Source organism: Myotis myotis, unplaced genomic scaffold (genome assembly GCF_014108235.1).
Source record: "Myotis myotis isolate mMyoMyo1 unplaced genomic scaffold, mMyoMyo1.p scaffold_m19_p_8, whole genome shotgun sequence".
NCBI lineage: Eukaryota > Metazoa > Chordata > Mammalia > Chiroptera > Vespertilionidae > Myotis > Myotis myotis.
The window spans coordinates 50,959,811-50,979,352 of NW_023416390.1; the positions used below are offsets into that span (position 1 = coordinate 50,959,811).

The following is a 19,542-nucleotide window of genomic DNA, read 5'->3' on the forward strand; positions in this document are numbered from 1 at the left end:
ATCCTTAAAGCATTGCAAAGAATTTACATGTCTATAATATATAAGAAAATAGTATATAGGAAAATCTGCCCTATATACTTGTCAAGGTTTTTAAAATCATGCAAAAACAACTTTTTAAAGCTGGGGAAACAAACTCAGATGCCTTCAGGGCCAGACAGATGACAAAATAAGTTAAATAGGCTAGAGTAAGAAAGTGAGCAGTAGAAATTCAGCAAATGTAATTTAAAAAAAAGAAACAACTATGATATCTAAACAAAATATATCTTCAGCTTTCAGGCAGCCAGTTTTCTGGCCTTGTCTAAATGTAAAACATTCTTCAATTTTAAAACACAGATGTTCCTTTACCAGGAAAAGCAGTACAACCTTTGATGAGATACTTATTTTTATTACATACATCTTATTATCACCTTATTTTCTTACTTTATATATTTTTCAAATTCTACAGTTATGAGAAGAATCATTCTTGCCTAGATTTAGGATGCATTGTATGTTGTATTGATTTTATTAACACAAATCTATACTAGGTATGTTGAAAACAACAAAAATATTGTCTAGTATTTTACCTATTTGTAAACACAAATTTCTAACTTGTCTTTAGTGTAAAGCCTTTTATTTTAAACACTAGTGGCCTGGTGCATGGATTCGTGCACATTGAAAGGGAATCTGGTGCAGGTGAACCAGATTTGGGACTGACAGGGCCCCAGCAGCAAGCTAACCTACCAGTCGGAGCATCTGCTCCCTGGTAGTCATTGCACGTCATAGCTATCGTTCAAACAGTTGAATGGTTGCACGGGTGGGGGGGGGGTGTCCCTCAGCCTAGCCTGCACCCTCTCCAATCTTGGACCCCTCTCAAAATCCAGGACTGTTGGCTGCCATCTGCTTGCCTGCCTGCCTGTCTGATTGCCCCTAACTGCTTCTGCATGCCAGCCTGATCACCCCCTAACCACTCTCCTGCTGGCCTGATCGACGCCTAACTGCTCCCCTGCCGGCCTGATTGCCTCTAACTGCCCTCCCCTCCAGGCTTGGTCACCCCCAACTGCCCTTCCTGCAGGCCCAGTTACCCCTAACTACCCTCCCCTGCAGGACTGGCTTCCCCCAGCTGCCCTCCCCTGTTGGCCTGATAGCCCACAACTGCCCTCCCCTGCAGACCATCTTGTGTCCACATGGAGGTGGCCATCTTTGACCACATGGGGGCAGCCATCTTGTGTGTTGGAGTGATAGTCAATTTGCATATTGCTCTTTTATTAGATAGGATAGATAATATTATTTAATACTCTTATTATTCACATATCAGTAACAGAGAAATAGAAATGGAATATTACATGTTCTGAATAGAAGCGATAATCTGCTAAACTTTATATTTAACCCGGTAAGACAGACTTGAGAAGAAAAAAGAAATTCCATTATTTTAGCTTGACAAAAAACAGAAGAGGCAAATTCTAGTTTCTTTTTGGTAACTGTGGTTATCATGTGTCTGTGAGAAAGGATGAAGGCCATGGAGAAAATTGGTGCAGCTCTTATTTTTCTAGTCCCACTGCATCGATAAACCTCTAGAAGTTTCAATACATGGAACACAATGTGAGTGTGAGGCAGCTTGGCTCCTGTTAGCACTCGCTGTGCCCTTTAACCTCTGAGACTGTCAAGTGGAGATGGGTAAGTAAGGGATTCCCGTTGCTATGGGCAGCACTGAAAAAATCTAGTTTAAAGCAGAATAGTTCCTCAGTCAGCCTTAGACAAGGGCGATGATAATTAAGAAGGAGAGTTTGGAAATGAGCCAAACTATGATGGCCAAATAAAATATATATTTTCTTATATTATGTTATATTATTCATCTATTGTACTTTTGTATTGTTGACTGTTTTTTTATGCCATATTTCTGTCTTTAAAGGACTAAAAAATAAAATATCTAGAAATAAAATAAAACATAAAATAGCAGCCAATTTTTAAACAATTAATAATTTATATTGTATTTAACAAAAAAATAAAGTCACCACCACTGCTGGATGTAGAAGAAATGGTTATATGAATACTGACAATTGGAAATCAAACCTATGTTAAAGACAATTCCTAAGTGTTTGTGTTCAAATCATATCATATTATCCTGTTTTGAAAAATCATTTTGATAAATACAATAACTTTAATACTAAGAGATAGTTAAAGGTGTTCTGAAATAGGTTCCATCTGTTAGTTTTATTTTTTCTTAATATATCAGACCATATGAGAAATATCTCATAGCATATATTCATTTCTTTAGATTCTTAAAAGCAATCATGAGAAAAATAACATTGTTCAGGAAATGTATGCTTTAGAGTAGGACAAAATTGTCCAAAAGTAACACAAATTTTTAGATTCTTATATTTGGCTTGATATTAAAAGCCTAAAGAAACAGCTAAATTAAAATACGCTCTGCTTAAAATAAAGGGCAGAAAAATATTGAGCTATAATAATTTATACACAAAGAAATCCAAAAGAGCCTCCTAATTCATCATGCTCATAACATTAAAAAAAACTAATTAGAAAAGGAAAATGTTTTCCATCATCCAGTGATATTTTTAGCTATATACTTTCAACTTTACCCTAAAAACAACACAAAAACAGCTTGGAAATATTTTATTTATTCCATTTGTATATCTATCTTTCCTTATTAAAATCATAAATATGACTTTTTATATTTTTTCTATATTCTTTGTCTGAAATTATAGATGACTGGAACGAACTATAATTTTATTAAAATTAGAAGAGTCATTCTCTATAAGATAATCCAACTTATTTGAATAGAATTCTACTGGTTTAGACCTCTGGCCCTTCTATCAGATTGGTAGTGGAACTAATTGACAGATATCCCAAAGCTATATAAATTGGGCAGCTTCTTGTAAAGAGAATTTTTAGAGGACTTTCAAGTTATGAGCTTTTAGAATTGAGGTCAACAAACATACTCTATCATCAAAATTTCATTAGCTTTGAAAATGTATACTCCCTTTTGTGAATCCTCATAGATCTTCTACTTCATGACAATGTTGCATTTTTAGCTACCTTTGGGAAACTATAAGTGTGCATCTGTTCTTATTCCTCACCATTTAAAACCATTAGTAATCATGAATGTTACTTTAGTATAAACTTCTCCTCCATTCCTTTCTCTCAAATTCCCTCTAACTCTCATACACATTGAGTTTAATAAATGAGAGAAAGGTAATTTTTCACCATAATTCAAATTTTAAATCATTTCACAACTAACTTCATAAAGGTGGGTAGGAGTTTAATAAAATTTAATCTCAGTTAAGTTCAGCAAAGTGATATGCCATATTCTTGCTCCTTTGAAACCTCAGTGTGATGGTCTTCACCTATTTTAAATTATACATTTCACCAGTAACAAAGTGATTTTGCATGCACGTCACTACTACATATGTGTGTGTATATATATATATATATATATATACATATATATATATAAAACTGTACAAATTATCTAAATTATGAGAACACTTAAACATAGAAGTTAGAAATGATGAAGAAACATAGATATAAATACTATGCTTCTCAAAAGATATCTTTGCTTATCCCACAGGTTTTATACATTATATTTTGGAGGTCTCTGGTCTTAAGGGAAGGTTAACATGCAAATAGATAATTTGAATAAAGTGATCAATTATCTCATAGATAGTAAATACAAGATGCTAAAATCTGAAAAAAGCTCAGAAAAGACTTTCTGGAGGGGGCTCTAAACCGTTCAATATAAAGAGAGATTTGATTTTGGGTGGTGAACACAATACAATACACAGATGATGTATTACAGAATTGTATACTTGAAACCTGTTTAATTTTATTATTTATCAATGTCATCCCAATAAATTTAATATTTTTTTAAAAAAATTAAAAATAAAGAGGGTCTAATGAAGCAAATAAAAGGTAGGGAAGGATGAAAAGAACAGCATTTCAACCAGAAAAATCATCTATGTAAAAGCACAAAGTTATGAAACCAAGATGTGTTTTCAGGAAATTTAGACACTACTTGAAAACACCAAGAAGGCAATAAATTTAATCTACACCTTACTACTCAGGCTTAACCACTTTTTTATGCATGTACACATACACATATTCATTTAAATAATCACCCCTTCCTTCTATACATATACATGATTTAATAGCATCACACTGTGAAAGCTGTTCTGTAAGTAAAAAGGGAGGCTATAAAATAGCTTTGAGAGTATGCTGCTGGAATTCCCTTATTTTAACTATCTCAGATTGTTACTTTGAATAGATTTTATTGTTGTTGTTAACCCTCACTTGAGGATATTTTCCCCATTGATTTAGAAAGAGTGGAAGGGAGGGTGTGGGTTGGGGAGAGAGGGAGAAACATCAATGTGAGAGGGACACATCGATTGGTTGCCTCCTGCAAGGCACCAGGATGGAGCTGGGGATTGAACCTGCAACCTGTAACCCAGGTACATGCCCTTTACCAGGAGTCAAACCTGTGACTCTTCAGAGTGGGCTGACAGTCTATCCACTGAGCAACACTGGCCAGGGCCTGAATAGATTTCTAATGACAATTATTTTTTATGCCATAGTCATGCAGAAGTTTCCCATTTTCATTGTTTTACATTTCAAATAAACATCTTTGTACACATAGCTTTGTGTTCATTAACTGATTATTTCATTAAGGTTTTAAAGATTTGGAACCCTTAGGTCAAAGGATATACAAAGAGTAAGGTTATTTGATACACAATTACAAATGGCTTTCTAGAAAAGTTAAACCAAATTACCTGCATATCCTTATAATATGACATGTTTTATCTTCCCACATCTTCATCAACATTGAACATCTATACTTATAAAAGGTTAATATGCTAATTAGACCAGACATCCTTCCGGACAAAGCCACGGTGGCAGGGGCTGAGGCAGAGGTGGTTAGATGCGATCAGGCCGTGAGGGGGGAGCAGTGAGGGGGCGATCAGGCCAGCAGAGGTGGTTAGGGGAGATCTGGCCAGCAGGGGAGCAGTTAGGGGCATCAGGCTGGCAGGCAGAGGTGGTTAGGGGTGATCAGGCAGGCAGGCAGGTGAGCAGTTAGGAGCCAGCGGTTCCGGATTGTGAGAGGGCCTAAACCGGCAGTTGGACAGCCCCCAAGGGGTCCTGGATTGGAGATGGTGCAGGATGGATTGAGGGACCCCCACCCCATGCACAAATTTTGTGCACCAGGCCTCTAGTATTTATGATAATAATCCACATGTGAGTGTTGACAGTGGGCCAGCCTCTGTGTCTACTTTATTAATAAAGCATCTCAACATTAGAGAGTTTAAACAGTTTGTCTAAATCCTCATGGAGAATTGGAGAATGAACTAAAAGTTCAGTCTAACCTTAAAAATGATGCTCTTTGTCAGTATGCTATTTCCCCAAGTTTTATATGTTTATATGACTAATAGAGGCCCGATGCACGAAATTCGTCCATTGGGCCTGGCCCTCACAGCCACGGTGGCTTGCCTCCATCCTCACAACCCCAGCTTCATCCGGAAGGTCATCCAGAAGGTTGTTTGGCTGTCTGGTCTAATTAGCATATTGTGCTTTTATTATTATAGATTACATATCAAACATTTTTGATTACTAGTGATGTTGAGTATTTTCTTTCAGGTTTAGAGGTCACCAGAAACTCTTTCATAAGAAGTTACCATAAGGCCTAACCACAGAAGTGTATATTTTCTTAGTGATATCTAATATTCTATATTTTAATAATCTTGACCACTTTTATCTTACATATGCAATGAATATTTTCTCATGTGTCTTTTCTTATTTAAGATGAATTTGGAGCATTTTTAATATACATCAATTTTCCAATCAAAAGCCCAACAAGATTTTTTGGAGATATCACCCAGCTGATTCTAAAATTTATAAGACAAGGCAAAGGAATTAGAATACCAAAGCAATTTTTAAAAAGAAGAGGATGCACACTATTATCTCAAAACTTACTCTAAAGCTATAGTAATCAAGGCAGTGTGATAATGGGAAGAAGTAGAGGCCAGAAATAGACCACATCAACATGACTCATTTTTGACAAAAGTGCAGAGGCAATTTTATGAAGAGAAGATAATCTTTTAAAAATAGTGATGGAACAATTGGATGTCTGTATGCAAAATATTGAACTTCATTCTCTTACCTTATACAAAGATGTACTCAAAATGAATCATATACCTAAATGTAAAATATAAAATTAAACATGTAGAAGAAAAATAGGTGAAAAATTTGTGCCCTTGAGGAGTTAAGCAAAAAGCTGTTAGATACAACATGAAAACCAATAGCCATCAGAGAACTAGTTTGATAAATATGACTTCATCTTACTCTGTGAAAATGGCCAAGAGGACAAAAAACAAGCCGCAGATGGGAAAGAAAATGTTTGCAAATTGCACATCTCCCAAAAGATTTTATCCAGAATATTTATAAAGAACTCATAAAACTCAACAATGTAAAACAACTCAGTAAAAAATTTGGAAAAATAAAATACACAAAGAATAGCTCTTAAAACTCAACAAAAATTTAAAAATGGGTGAAAGGCACCTCATCAAAGAACATACACAGATGAAAAATGAGCATAAGTAAAGACATTCCACATCATACGTCATCTGGAAAATGAAAATTAAACAATGAGATGCTACTACACACTGATTACAATGGCCCAAATCTAAAACACTGGTAACACCACGTGCTGGAGATAAGGTGGAGCAAGAGGAACTCCTATTCATTGCCAGTGGGAATGCAAAATGGTACAGGCACTGTGGAAGACATTTGGTGATTTTTTACAAAACTAAAAATAATCTGACAATATGACTTACCAATGGCACTCTTTGGTAGTCACTAAAAGGAATTGAACACTTATCTCCATGTGAAAACTGTACATAAATGTTTCTAGAATTTTTATTCATAATTGCCAAGACTTAAAGCAACCAAGATGTTCTTCAGTAGATGAATGGATAAATAAAGTGTGGTACATCCAGACAATGAAATATTTTTTCAGCACTACACAAAATGGACTATCAACCTACAAAAAGACATGGAGCAACCAATGCATAGAACTAATTGAAAGAAGCCCATCTGAGAAGGTTATCCTATATAATAAAGAGCTAATATGCAAATGGTCATCATGCCCTTGCACCCTCACGCCAGGGCCAGGGGACCTAAGGCCATGCCCCCCACCCTGGTGTCAGGGCCAGCGGACCTGAGGCTGGACCGGGGGACCTGTGGCCATGCCCCCCACTGGGCGCCAGAGCTGGGGACTTGAGGCTGCGCCCCCTGCCCGGCGGGGCTTGATGGGGGTGTGGCCAGCTGGGTCTGTGTCTCGCGCAATTTCGAGGCACGCGTGGGTGGGTGGGGACTTGACTCCAGGTCTCATGGCATGCCCCAGACTCTGACAGGAAGGAGACTTTCATAAACATTTTACTAATTTGCTTTCATTCCTGACACTTCTATTATAGAGAAAGGGCAAATAGCAATATTAAAATGTTTCCTCTAATTAATTCCTTTTTAATGTGCACAAATTTCGTGCACTGGGCCACTAGTATACTATATGGTTCTAAGTATATAGCATTCTGTAAAAGGCAACACTAGAGAAACAATAAAAAGAGCAGTGGTTGCCAGCACTTAGGGTGTATAAAGGAGGGTTGAATAGGTAGAGCACAAAGGATTTTTAGGGCAGTCTAAATACTCTGTATAATATACTACAATGATGGATACATGTCATTATACATTTGTCTAAACCCACAGAATGTACAACACCAAGAGTGAATCCTCAGTAAACTCTGATGTGTCACTGTATGTCATACATTGTAACAAATGTACTCCTCTGGTGGGGGGTATTGGTAATGAGGGAAGATATGCATATGTGTGGGTGGGGAATAGATATCAGTACTTCTCACTTTTGTACTGTAATATGTACATCTTAGCTTAATTGAAGAACAGGGTTGGAGTCATTCCATCTATGTTAACAATAAAGTCATAAGAGTGGCTCTACTTGACAAGGAAGAGCAGGGAAAATAGATGAGCAATAAGCTTAGGGTAGATCTCTCGGAAGTCATTTGAGTAAAAGAACTTTTGTGGGCACATTATTTGGCCTACAGAGTATTGTTTTCAATTAGCTGTCTGCACTCATTTATATTACCTATTGCCACCTCATCGTATTTGAGTTTGCGATTCGTGACTTTCTGAAAGGACAGAGAAAGAAGAGCCTGTGGAAGAGGCCTTTACAAAAGGGTGTACAAGGTGTGAAGCCAGCCTAGAGGAAGGGGTGGCACAACAGCCTGGGGAGTGAAAGAAGAAAAATGAAGTTAACAGTGTCAAATACCCCTGAGAGAGCCAGTCAAGATAAGGACTGTGGGTCATCTGTGCCTTTAGAGAGAGCATGCTCTGTTAAATGGGGTTAGAAGTCAGATCCCACTATGCTGAGGGGGTGACTGAATCTTAGAAACTGGAGATAATGCTTGCAGATTGCATTGCAGACTTTGAATGGGTTGGAGAGGAGAGAGATTGAATGGTAGTGGCGGCGAAATCCAGAGGAGAGAGAGGTCAGCTGGTTTTTGTTTGCCAATTTCCTCTTTTGGATAGAAGTTTGAACAGTGTGTACAGGTTGAAGGAAATGGGCTAGCAAAGAAGGAAAAGTTGAAGATAAAGGATAGAAAGAAAAATAACCAATGGCAAAAGCCTCGGCATCAGGAAGAGGGAATAAAATCAAACACAGCCTTTGCCTTCAATAGCAGGAAGGGCACCTGATCCTTTAAGATTGGAGGAAAGAAAGTAAGAATGTTGTTAGATGTAGCCATTTGATACTGGAGAGGATTGCAAGGATGCACAAATGGTTTCCACACAATGACCTCAATTTTCTTTTTAAAATAGCAGGTGCACTGAGAGCGAAAGGGAGAGACTATATGCCTTCAGTGGAGTGATAAACTTTTGAAACAGTGGCTGACCACAGTCAGAGGGAAAGGATTAGTGAATGTTATTGAGAGGCTAACTCAGATTAGAAAACCTTAAGTCTGCAGGCTGGTATATTTTGCTCCTGTAGCATTCAATGTGCCTGGATATGAAAAAGAGAAGATTCACTATAGTTTGGATTCAAGGTTGAATGTATAATGTAAGAAAGGACAGGCTGTAGAAATGTAAAGGCTCATGTCCAAGCTAAATTCCAAGCAAGACTTGGAGAACATAGAAAGATCTCAAAAAAAACCTGAGAGAAAAAAGATTTAATTTTATTTGTAACCTAACACCATTCCTGACCTAATCTCATGTTTTTATTTTATTTTAGTCCTTTTCCCTAATCCCTTTTCAAACTGATTTTATATTCACTCTTCTTATTTTGTAAGACACATGTTAGATACAAGGTCAGGTATAAGCAAATAAAAGACAACCAGAAACACAGATGGTCAGACAGAAGTCAGTTTTAATTTAACAAGGGAGGCTGGAACTTAAAGCATCTCAGATGAGTTTTAATTGAGAGGAAGATGCTGCAGGTGGTTAGGAGGATTTGTGGTTGATGTGGAGTAGACATTTATTGAGGTTGTGGGAGTTAGGCGTTAACCTGGTTCTCATCCTGAGATAATTTTGTCCTGAAGGGACATTGGGCCATGTCTGGAACCATTTTGGGGGGAGTGGAGTAGTACTGGCGTGTAGTGCCAGGGATGCTGCTGCACACCCTACAATGTCGGACAGCCCCTACAGGATTATCTGACCAAAATATCAGTAGTGCTCAGTTTGAGAACCTTGGTTTAGATACATTATAAACATGATAGAAGGATGAGAATGGCCATAAATCATCCGGAGAACCATTGGAAAAGGTAGAGAAGGAGGAACTATCCAGAGCATCGCCATGCCAGGTGATGTGAGGTTCAAAGATATCTATGTGTGGGTGATGGCTTGTGAGAGAATGGAAGATTCATTGTTTGGAAAAGTTTATGGTATTGTGACACAAATTCACAAATGATTCCTGAGGCTAGCGTTTTGTAAAGCAAATAGAGGGAGGATGAAACAAGGGCACTTGAGGGAAAGCATATGCTTTTGTTTCAGTTGCCCTTAAACAAGAGTTCCTCGTCCTTTTCTCCAAAGTTTCCAGATGAATGCATTAATTTTGGTTTAGAAGAAATCTAGCTCTCACATAGCGGCATGACTTGAGAAGTCTTCTTTTTCTCCATAACTCTCCTCCACATCCCCGTGTTTCTCATTTTTTAGTTTCTTTTGGTTTTCCCTAAATAGACACTACTTCTTATGGTCAACCATACAGAGCTGACCATTTCTTTTACTACAACATGCAACAAACACTCTCTGCTTTGGTTTAATTAATACAGGCCCTCTAAACAATGGTAACCTTGACTTTATAATCCTTTTAATACTCCAATACTGGACATTTATTTTTTTTAGATAATATACTATTTAGAATGTCTGACTTCTGAAAGATTGAAGGAGTTTCAATATTGAGACCTCCTAATCCAAATTGTGTTTATTTGGATGACTAGATATTTCTTTTACATTGACTTATTAACAGTGGAAAAATAATTGATTTAACTATTTTTTCTGCTACCAGATTGGCTAAATTTTTCAATTCTATCCAGTAGTCAAGACTGAATGACTTTTAAGATAATATCAATTTATATGGTGGGTTTATCTATTGGCTGCAAAACAGCAGGGTTTTCTGGGCCATAAACATCTCCAGACTCCTGTACTCAGCACCCAGTGTTTCATAGAACAATTTCAACCAGATGATCATAAAAAGAAACTTGATAACTCATTTGTTGATGATCACAAACAGATTGCTATACTTTAATTTCCAAATCTCCATATATCTTCTAGTAAACCTAGTATATAAAGGAAGACATATGTCCTTAAAAAAATTAGTGTACCATGTGAATAAGGTAGTATAAATAATTCCTTTCTGTTTTCAATCCAATTACTTAGTGCTCTTTTAACATAAGACTAATGATAAAACAAAAGCAAAAAAGAGAAAAACTCCTAGCACCATGTATCATCTGTATGTATTGTCAGAATGATCCTTAACTATTTTAGGTTTATAATATTTGTTCAATTAAAACAAATGAATCAATTCCGTCCCCCACCCCTACACAGAAGAATAACTATAGTCTTTACCCCCTTTGCATGTGAATGGACTAACCCAGATTCAATTGTATATTTCTTTATTTCAAACATTTTGACAATATTTCATGTACATGTAGTAAATGTATTATCATTTTTAAAATATGTATTTTATTTATGGTGAAATTGAGAAAGACACACACTAGTTATTGTACATGTATTAGCAACATTCATCTTAACAAATGATGATGTAGAAAACGTACCAATCCTATATAATAAAAGGGTAATATGCAAATCGACCGAATGGTGAAATGACCGGTCGCTATGACATGCACTGACCACCAGGGGCAGATGCTCAATGCAGGAGCTGCCTCCTGGTGGTCAGTTCACCCCACAGGGGGAACGCCGCCCAGCCAGAAGCCAGCTCATGGCTGTCAAGTACAGCAGCAATGGTGGGAGCCTCTCTCACCTCTGTAGCAGTGCTAAGGATGTCTGACTGCTGGCTTAGGCCTATTCCTCATGGGGAGCAAGCCTAAGCCTTCAATCAGACATCCCCTGAGGGCTCCCGGACTGGGAGAGGGCGCAGGCTGGCTGAGGAACCTACCCCCACTCCACGCCCAGTGCACGGATATTGTGCACCAGGCCTCTAGTAGGTGTTATATTTCATCACACTTGTTTTTAGTTGTCATTATGCAGACAAAAGTAATATCTATTTCTTTTGTGTAAATTCTGCAGTATTAAATCATTAGGCTTATTTTAAAATTCCACCCCTTCCTATACTCTATATTCCCTTTCCTGTTTTCTATTTCTTCATAGCACTATCACCATCTAACATAATACATAACAAACTTTGTTGTTGTTTTGCTTATGTGTATCCACCCCTTAGAATGTAATTTCCTCTAAGGCAATGATATTGGTATATTTTATTCAATGCTGTTGCTCCCTTGCACACAGTAGGCACTTGATGGATACTTGTTGAATGATTATGGTTATATAAATTAATACAACCACTTGTCTAATGGCACAATTTCAGCAAGGGGTGTCTTCAGTGACTTTTCACAAAAGAATTTTACTATTTTTAATTAGTTGACTTGCTTTAATTTCTTAAGATATCACCTTTTTAAAAGGTTTTTGTGAGAAGCACAGTGCTGTGTAATTCTGTTTCAGGTGGAGTTTAGACTCCCACTCCATTGCAAACCTCTTTACTCACCCAGCTACTATGTGCATATTGGCCCCTTAGGAGTTTATAGCATGTCTTTCTAGGTCTCTGAGGAGGTCATTTAATTCTCTGAGGAGCTTAATAAAGAAGTCAAATATACTGGGAGAGAAAAAACAACTAGGCAATCCTCACTTTTGTTCTTTTCGTAGGTGTTGCATAACTATTTTCTACAACATTAAATTTGCAGTTGTGCCATAAAAGAAACTTCTTTCTTAGAATGTCATATTATTTACTTGTGTTATACTTGAAGAACTACTTTCAGAGGGGGTGGGGTATGGGAAGAGATTAACCAAAGAACTTATATGCATACTAGTGACCCAGTACACGAATTCTTGCACATTGAAAGGAAATTAATTAGAAGGTGGCTGGTTGGGCGGGACTGGGCGAGATGGGCCAGACATGCCCTGGAGCCAACCTTTCTCGGTCCCTCCCTGGCGTCTGCAGAGTGAGTGGGGTCCCTCTGGCAGATGGGGTCCCTTGGCCTGGCCTGAGGGGATCAGGCCAAAACCACCCCTCTGACATTCCCTGAGGGGTCCTGGAGTGAGAGAGGGCACTCTGCAAAGTTGCTGTCGTACAGGGTGTGGAATGCAAACGCAAGTGTGCAGTAAACCAGATTTGGGGCCAACAGTGCCCCAACAACAATATAACCCACGGCTGAAGGTGGAATCGTTTGGCCCTGCGAGGAATCGGGCTCCCTCCTCTCTGGTTTTGGGGTGCGTCACCCGAGAACCACTGCTGCCAAGTCACTGCAGCTCAGCAGCTCCTGTGTTGAGTGTCTGCCCCCTGGTGGTCAGTGTGCATCATAGTGACCGGTCAGATGGTAGGAGGAACAATTAGCATACTAGCCTTTTATATAGGCATAATCCATGGACACAGACAATAGTGTGGTGAAGTCCTGGAATGGGGTGGGACTGGGTGGAGGCAGGCAAAGGGGGGTGGGGGGGAAAATGGAGAATGGGAGACATTGGTAATACTCTCAATGATAAGATGATAAGATAACACAAGATAAGATAACATAAGATAAGATAACATAAGATAACATAAGATAAATAAGATAAAAAAGAAAGACAGTTAGGTGTGGCTTATAATAGAGCAAAACTCCCATTGGTATAAACTCAATATTTTAGCCTACTAAAAGCCATACTGTAAAATAATGTATAATCCCCAACTCATTCCCATTGGGTTTTAGAATTCATAGAATACTCTTTTATATCTAGCTTGTCCTTTTAATTATGTGTTTATCGTGTTAATAATAAAACTTGTCTGAGTAACATATGGTTGGACAATTCTTGAGAACAAAAACCATATCTTACTCATTTTGAAACAACCAAACACTTAGCCCATTGCCTTGCATATGGTAAGTTCCAGACAAATGTGAATGAATACATCTTTGGATCAGTGATGAAAGATACAGACACGGAAAAGAAGCTTGACCAAAGCAATCAAAATCAAAGGTCATCAATGTTTTCATTTAAAATTATGAAAATTTTGATATTGAGTTCCACAGTATAAAGAAGTCAGAAATCATCCACTTTCTCAAGCCATCCATTAGAATGAACCATTTTAACCTAAATGATAATCCAAACTTACAAATGAATATTTTTTTATTAGTGTATTATTATTATAAGCTGCTTAATAAGGGAAGGCTTATTTTGGTTTTCTTCTTCAGATACATGACTCTAAACAGCTTTGAAAAGATCCTTAAATATTCTTTTGCTCATTTATATTGTCATTTTGTTGCAGGCACATGTCCAACAAAAGAACAATTTTTTTGACTGTACTGAGGGAAAGCCATGGAATCTGATTCAAAGAATTTTAGGATTGATGATTAGCTATTTTTAAACAATATGTGTGTGTTTTAGCCAAAGATACATTAGAAAGGTAAAATTTGCTATATAGGTGCAGATTTCTTAACAAATAAGTGAAGCAAGTTATAACGTGGTTCTCTACTAAAACAGTATTTTCTTTTAACCATCCCTAATTGCACAAATAATACATTTATGGTATAAAGGGAATTTTTTAAATCTTAAAGAGATTTTGTTAAAAATATGTATTTTAAATAAGGACATTTTCCTTATTATATAATTACATGTTAGCAATAACAACTTAGAATAGTTACACAATTATATCTCAGATCCGTAAAAACATGAAAATAATAATGTATGAACTGCTAACCTTGAGATCTCATGAACGCCAGTATCTTCCTGAAGATTATGCCTCTGAAGACATCTTTTCAGTCTGTTGATATCTCCTTATTTTTTCCTTAAAAAAGGAGATTTGTTTTAATATGTTATATTTTCAAACAGTAAAGCTGACTACAAAGTGTAAATATGACCTAGAGAAAATCAATAGAAATCTTGGAATATAAATAAGGCATTAAATATAGTGTGGAATAATTGTACTACACATAATTTAGTGCAGAAAGAATATCCATTCTAGAAGAATGCAGTAAATTTCTAATAATTTACAACCATGTTATATAATCAAATATTTCTATGAACAAAAAGTTAAAGTCCTTCTATCTTACTAATCAGTATTACACTAGATTTAAGTCTCTAGAAGATTCATATCTTGAAACACATGAAAATCAAGGAAAATTAACCAAAATGTTACAGCTATATAGGTGATGACAATAACAATGAATATTTATTATATTTTGGGGGGTTTACTTAAGGAATTTAATTCTAAAATTAACTGAAATATTTGTATATTCAGGTTTTAAGATAACTTAGACTTTAATAACATAATTTAAACACAAAATTCTTTAACATAAACATGATTTAAGAAAAATCCTGTTTTTTAAAATTGCAGTGCCATAATTCACAATGATTAATGCAAATATTTAAAGAGGTGATAAAATCCTGGTAGTAATTATACACTTTTACTTTCCCAGATTAAAATGTATATAATCAGTTTTTCTTAAGAATTAATAAACTTTCCATTCTAATATGTTAGGTCATGTCCATATGCAATGTAAAAATTTTCCTTAAAAATGATGTAGAGAACCTTGGAAAATGTGGTTCATTTATTGTCTTTCTACAATACTCAGAGATGAACTATCACATATCATAGCCAATACCAATAGCTGGTGTAGGAATACCATAAATCGATTACTTAAATGAAGAAATAGGCTCAGTAAGCAACTTATACTGATGTCAGCTTTATTCTTTTATAGCTTAAAACTCTTGAGAACATTACCCTCAAATGATGGCATGTAAAGACCACTGAAGCAATAACTTATATCACCTATTTCACTCACTTTGAAGAATAGTTTAGCATATAACTTTTCTGCCTTCTCTGTTAATGATACATATCATGAGATTGCAAGTCAAGCAATTAAAAATCAATGAACTAGCATGCTAATAGATCTCTACCTTCTCATAATGTGTCCATTAAATACAAACTTTAAAATATTATTTGCAAAATCACAACAAAATGCTAAAAATAAATTACATACTGCATTACATATGTCTACCAATGTCATTTATAATCTGAAACCATTTCTTGTTCATGAAAATTAATTCTATTATTTAAATATCATTTTCACCGGCTGAGATAGCATTTAAAATTTTATCCCTTCAAAATAAGTTTTTGCTGCTATAAAAATATGGGGAAATTGCTACTAGTTCAATTTCCCTATGTTACAAATAAGGAGACTTACTACTACATATCTGTGACATGTAGCTAAATCTAAAGAAAGAAATTAAGATTTTTTATTATTTACTTTTAAAATTAAAATAAAAAATAATTGTATTTTACTACCAAATAAATATTTTATTTAGGCATTTAAGGTAGTCTATTGAGGAAAGCAAAAATATTGAGAAATCTAGTGATCTAATTTACATACCTCTAATTAGCCTGTAATTTACACAGAGGCCAAGGAACCGTTGGTGTTAGGAAAAAGGGATTCAAACTCTGACCTGTTGGAAGGTCAAAGATATAAAAATATATCTGATGGACAGAGCTGACCCTGACTGAGGCCAGTGAAGCCCCCGGGAGGGAGTTCATCACAAAGGAAGAAGAATTCTGAAAGAACATGTCATAGTCAATGCAAAGTTCCAAGTATTGGGGAAGTGAGGATCGACGCTAGTACTTGGCACAATGTATAGTAGTTGATGCTGGAAACCATTTCAACCCAGCACCTTGGTTCTGTGAATGTAACTCAGAGGCATTGGCTGTGTGAAACTGTGTGAGGAGGTTCTGCGTACGCATGTGAGAAAGAGAATTTGAAGGGTTGTGGTGCTAAGATATCTAGGTCATTAGCACTTGCTCTGAGACCCAGGCAACTCCGGAGAGGTATAATCCCCAGATCTAAGGGCTTTTCCTTTTCCTTTACAAGCCTTTTGGGCACATCAGTGGCGAATTACACAGGATTGATGGAAACTGTCATTTTCCTAGAAACCCATGTTTATGGGGTGGTCCCAAGCTGAGTTGGATATCCCCAGCATAGCCTATTATATCACTACTTGAGTGGGACCCTGGTCCCATGGATGGTCTCGACAGTGACAAGTGATATCTGGGACAGATTTGTGGATATATATTACCATCCCAGATACTATGAAAAATATTCAAGGAGGGTGACATTTATAAGATACTAAAAACATGTACAGTAATGTAAATGTAATGTTATTCGTCCTCACACATTTTTTTGTGCTCATCAAAAGAACCCCAGGTTCTGATTATGAATTCTATGAAAAAGAAAACATATACGAACCTGTGTTATCATTTAGAAATGTCCGTCTAACACTTATGGTTCGTATCTGGTCATTTCTGCTATCTGGGTTCACCTGAGAAATTCCCTGAAAACCAGTTTTTCAGTTTTAGAAATTCCTGTAATATTGCAGGGCTAGAGAGAGAGAGAGGTGAACATCACTTCTTGCTCCAGGCCCTTGGCTTCCCGGTTGCCCCTGGACATTACTGCAAATCACCCTTAGTCCCAGCAGCCATGCACAATGGCAAGGGTCAAGTCACTCTTCCATGTTTATCAACATTGTCTCCAAAGAGCACCGTTAGTAGGTCAGTGTTGGTATATCTTAATCAATAGTCATGCTAGACTTCACTGAGGTCATTAAAGGTCACATCAGCCTGAGTGAGCTATAACTTCAGCTGTGTTGTTTTTAATGGATTATTCAATGATTAACCCTAAGGAAATATAACTTGTTTGAAACACTCCTATCTTCTTCCTGTCTTTAGTGTTTTGTTTTGTTTTCCTGACAAATGCTGGGGTTTTGAGTATAAACTTGTTACAGAATCACAGAATTTGAGGGTCCCCACCCCAGCTGATCACTTCTACATGTCTGGAAGCATGGCTCATATCAGTCTATGAACGTAACTGAAGAAATGTGAAATTGCTGTTCAGTGTTTCTAAAGTGATGAGAAGATTTTTAAGTTCAGTATAATAGTTTAATTGCATTTGTTACTGCATCTCAAACTATAATGTTGCATCATTACTATGCCTGCAACCAGCAAAAGCATCATTCACTCTGAAGGACAGCTTCCTGGCTAAAGCAAAGGACTTAGAGCAAACAAATCTAGCAGGAAAGATGAATCTGAAATGTAAAGTCTGACCCTATTTTTTAAGGGAATAAAAACCACTGACAATCATACTGATTCTATTTAGAATTATTTAATTAGTAACAATTCCATTCCAATTTCATACCTTCATACCTGCTGAAGTGCAGTCATCAAAATATATGCAGCAATCAATTTATTTATTTAACAAACAAAAAATGAATTTCCATTTTTTCCTAACATGTGTTGAACTATAGTAAAAGTATCACATGACCCAAAAAGTTTCTAAAATGATGGTACTACTTAGTCATCCTATTTCAGTAAGTGGACAGGAGTTATTAAAACAAATTAAACCCAGTCCTCCTTAGGTTATTTATATATCAGGTGGTCACCATGCTGTTCTTCCACTCAATCAGCTGTGCTTGAAACTGCAAAAAATTCTCCAAAAGTGTTCAGATAGATCTCTGTAAAGGCATACGAAAAGACTTAACTGGGAATTTGCAAGAATTTTAGATGTAAGTTTAAGTAAAAATGTAAAAACCCAAAGAAACATATAATTTATCAAAAAATGGTAAATTAGCAAGACTGGACCAAGAAGAGGTACAAACTTGCCTAGAAAGAGTATCCTAAAAGGATTGAAAAAGTGTTTGAACATCTCATACACTTTGCCAACAAAAAAGCTTCTTGACCTCTACACATTTTTCACCCATGCTGCTCATTTTCACACTTCCCCACTTACTCAGTTTAGGGTCCATCATTCAGCATGGTAGTCTCTCCTTTACGTACACAATCACCCCCAAGGCCTTTCTCTCTCTTCAAATCAGTCTGACAAAATAAAATGACCTAGTTAAGTTCAGCTATCTTCCTTCTATGAACCTACTCCTAGTAGCTGAACAGATGATTACAACTAGAGAAAATGTAGACTATGGCATTACTGGCATAACTACTGATAATACGATAAAGACCTTTAAGTGCGTCCCTGATCATCTTATCATATTTCTCTTAATTCATGCTTCAACTCTATGATACTAATAAAAGAGGCATCTGTGCTTCTTTTCCACTCTTCAACATTTCTTCCCATCTCCTCTCTGTTTATGACATTGCTTCTAAAAAAAAATTTAAGAACCATTATTCAATTTTGTCTTCTCACCACTATAGCCTACATATCCTTGATATTTCTACCCCTGTAGTCAACCTTCAATCCTGTTATAAAGGCGAAACTGTTCTCTCCAACCTAAGGTCAACCCTTTCCCTGAAGCCTTGGATTCCATTTTTTCTCACCAATTTTAGGTCTTTGTTACTTCAATAATCCCCTTTCTCTCCTACATCGTCATTTTTTTTTTCCTTCATATTACTGGATAATTCCCATCTGTCTGAAAATATATTGTAATATCTCCCAACTTAAAAAAAAAATCCTTTATATCAATTCCCTATCTCACTTTCACCTTATTTCTCCACTGTACTTTATAGCAACTTCCTAAAAGAGAGCATTATCCATTCCCCAGATAAAATTCTATGTTGAACTCCCCCAAATTAGATTTCATTTTCACAGCTCCACTGAAATAGTACTATCAAGGTCAGAGGTAAAACTGGATATTGCCAAATCCAATGGTAAATTTTTAGTCTTTACCTCCCTTAATGTCTCAAGAGAGTTTGACACAATCACATTCATTTTCTTGAAATATTTCTTTTCCTTGCTTCCAGGATTCCGTACAGGAGGTAGGCTTGTCTGCTACCTCATTTGCTGCCCTTTC

At 36.5% G+C, this 19,542-nt stretch overlaps 1 protein-coding gene across 1 annotated transcript in view; it reads right to left on the reverse strand.

Moving 5' to 3' along the window:
* The window catches only part of CSRNP3 (cysteine and serine rich nuclear protein 3), a 177,856-nt gene that overhangs the window by 122,487 nt on the left and 35,827 nt on the right, over positions 1 to 19,542 (reverse strand). Inside the window, exon 3 of the mRNA XM_036320840.1 lies at positions 14,453 to 14,539. Within this exon, the coding sequence (XP_036176733.1) occupies positions 14,453 to 14,465 (13 nt within the window). The 5' untranslated portion in view covers positions 14,466 to 14,539. The remainder of the gene's footprint in view (positions 1 to 14,452; positions 14,540 to 19,542) is intronic.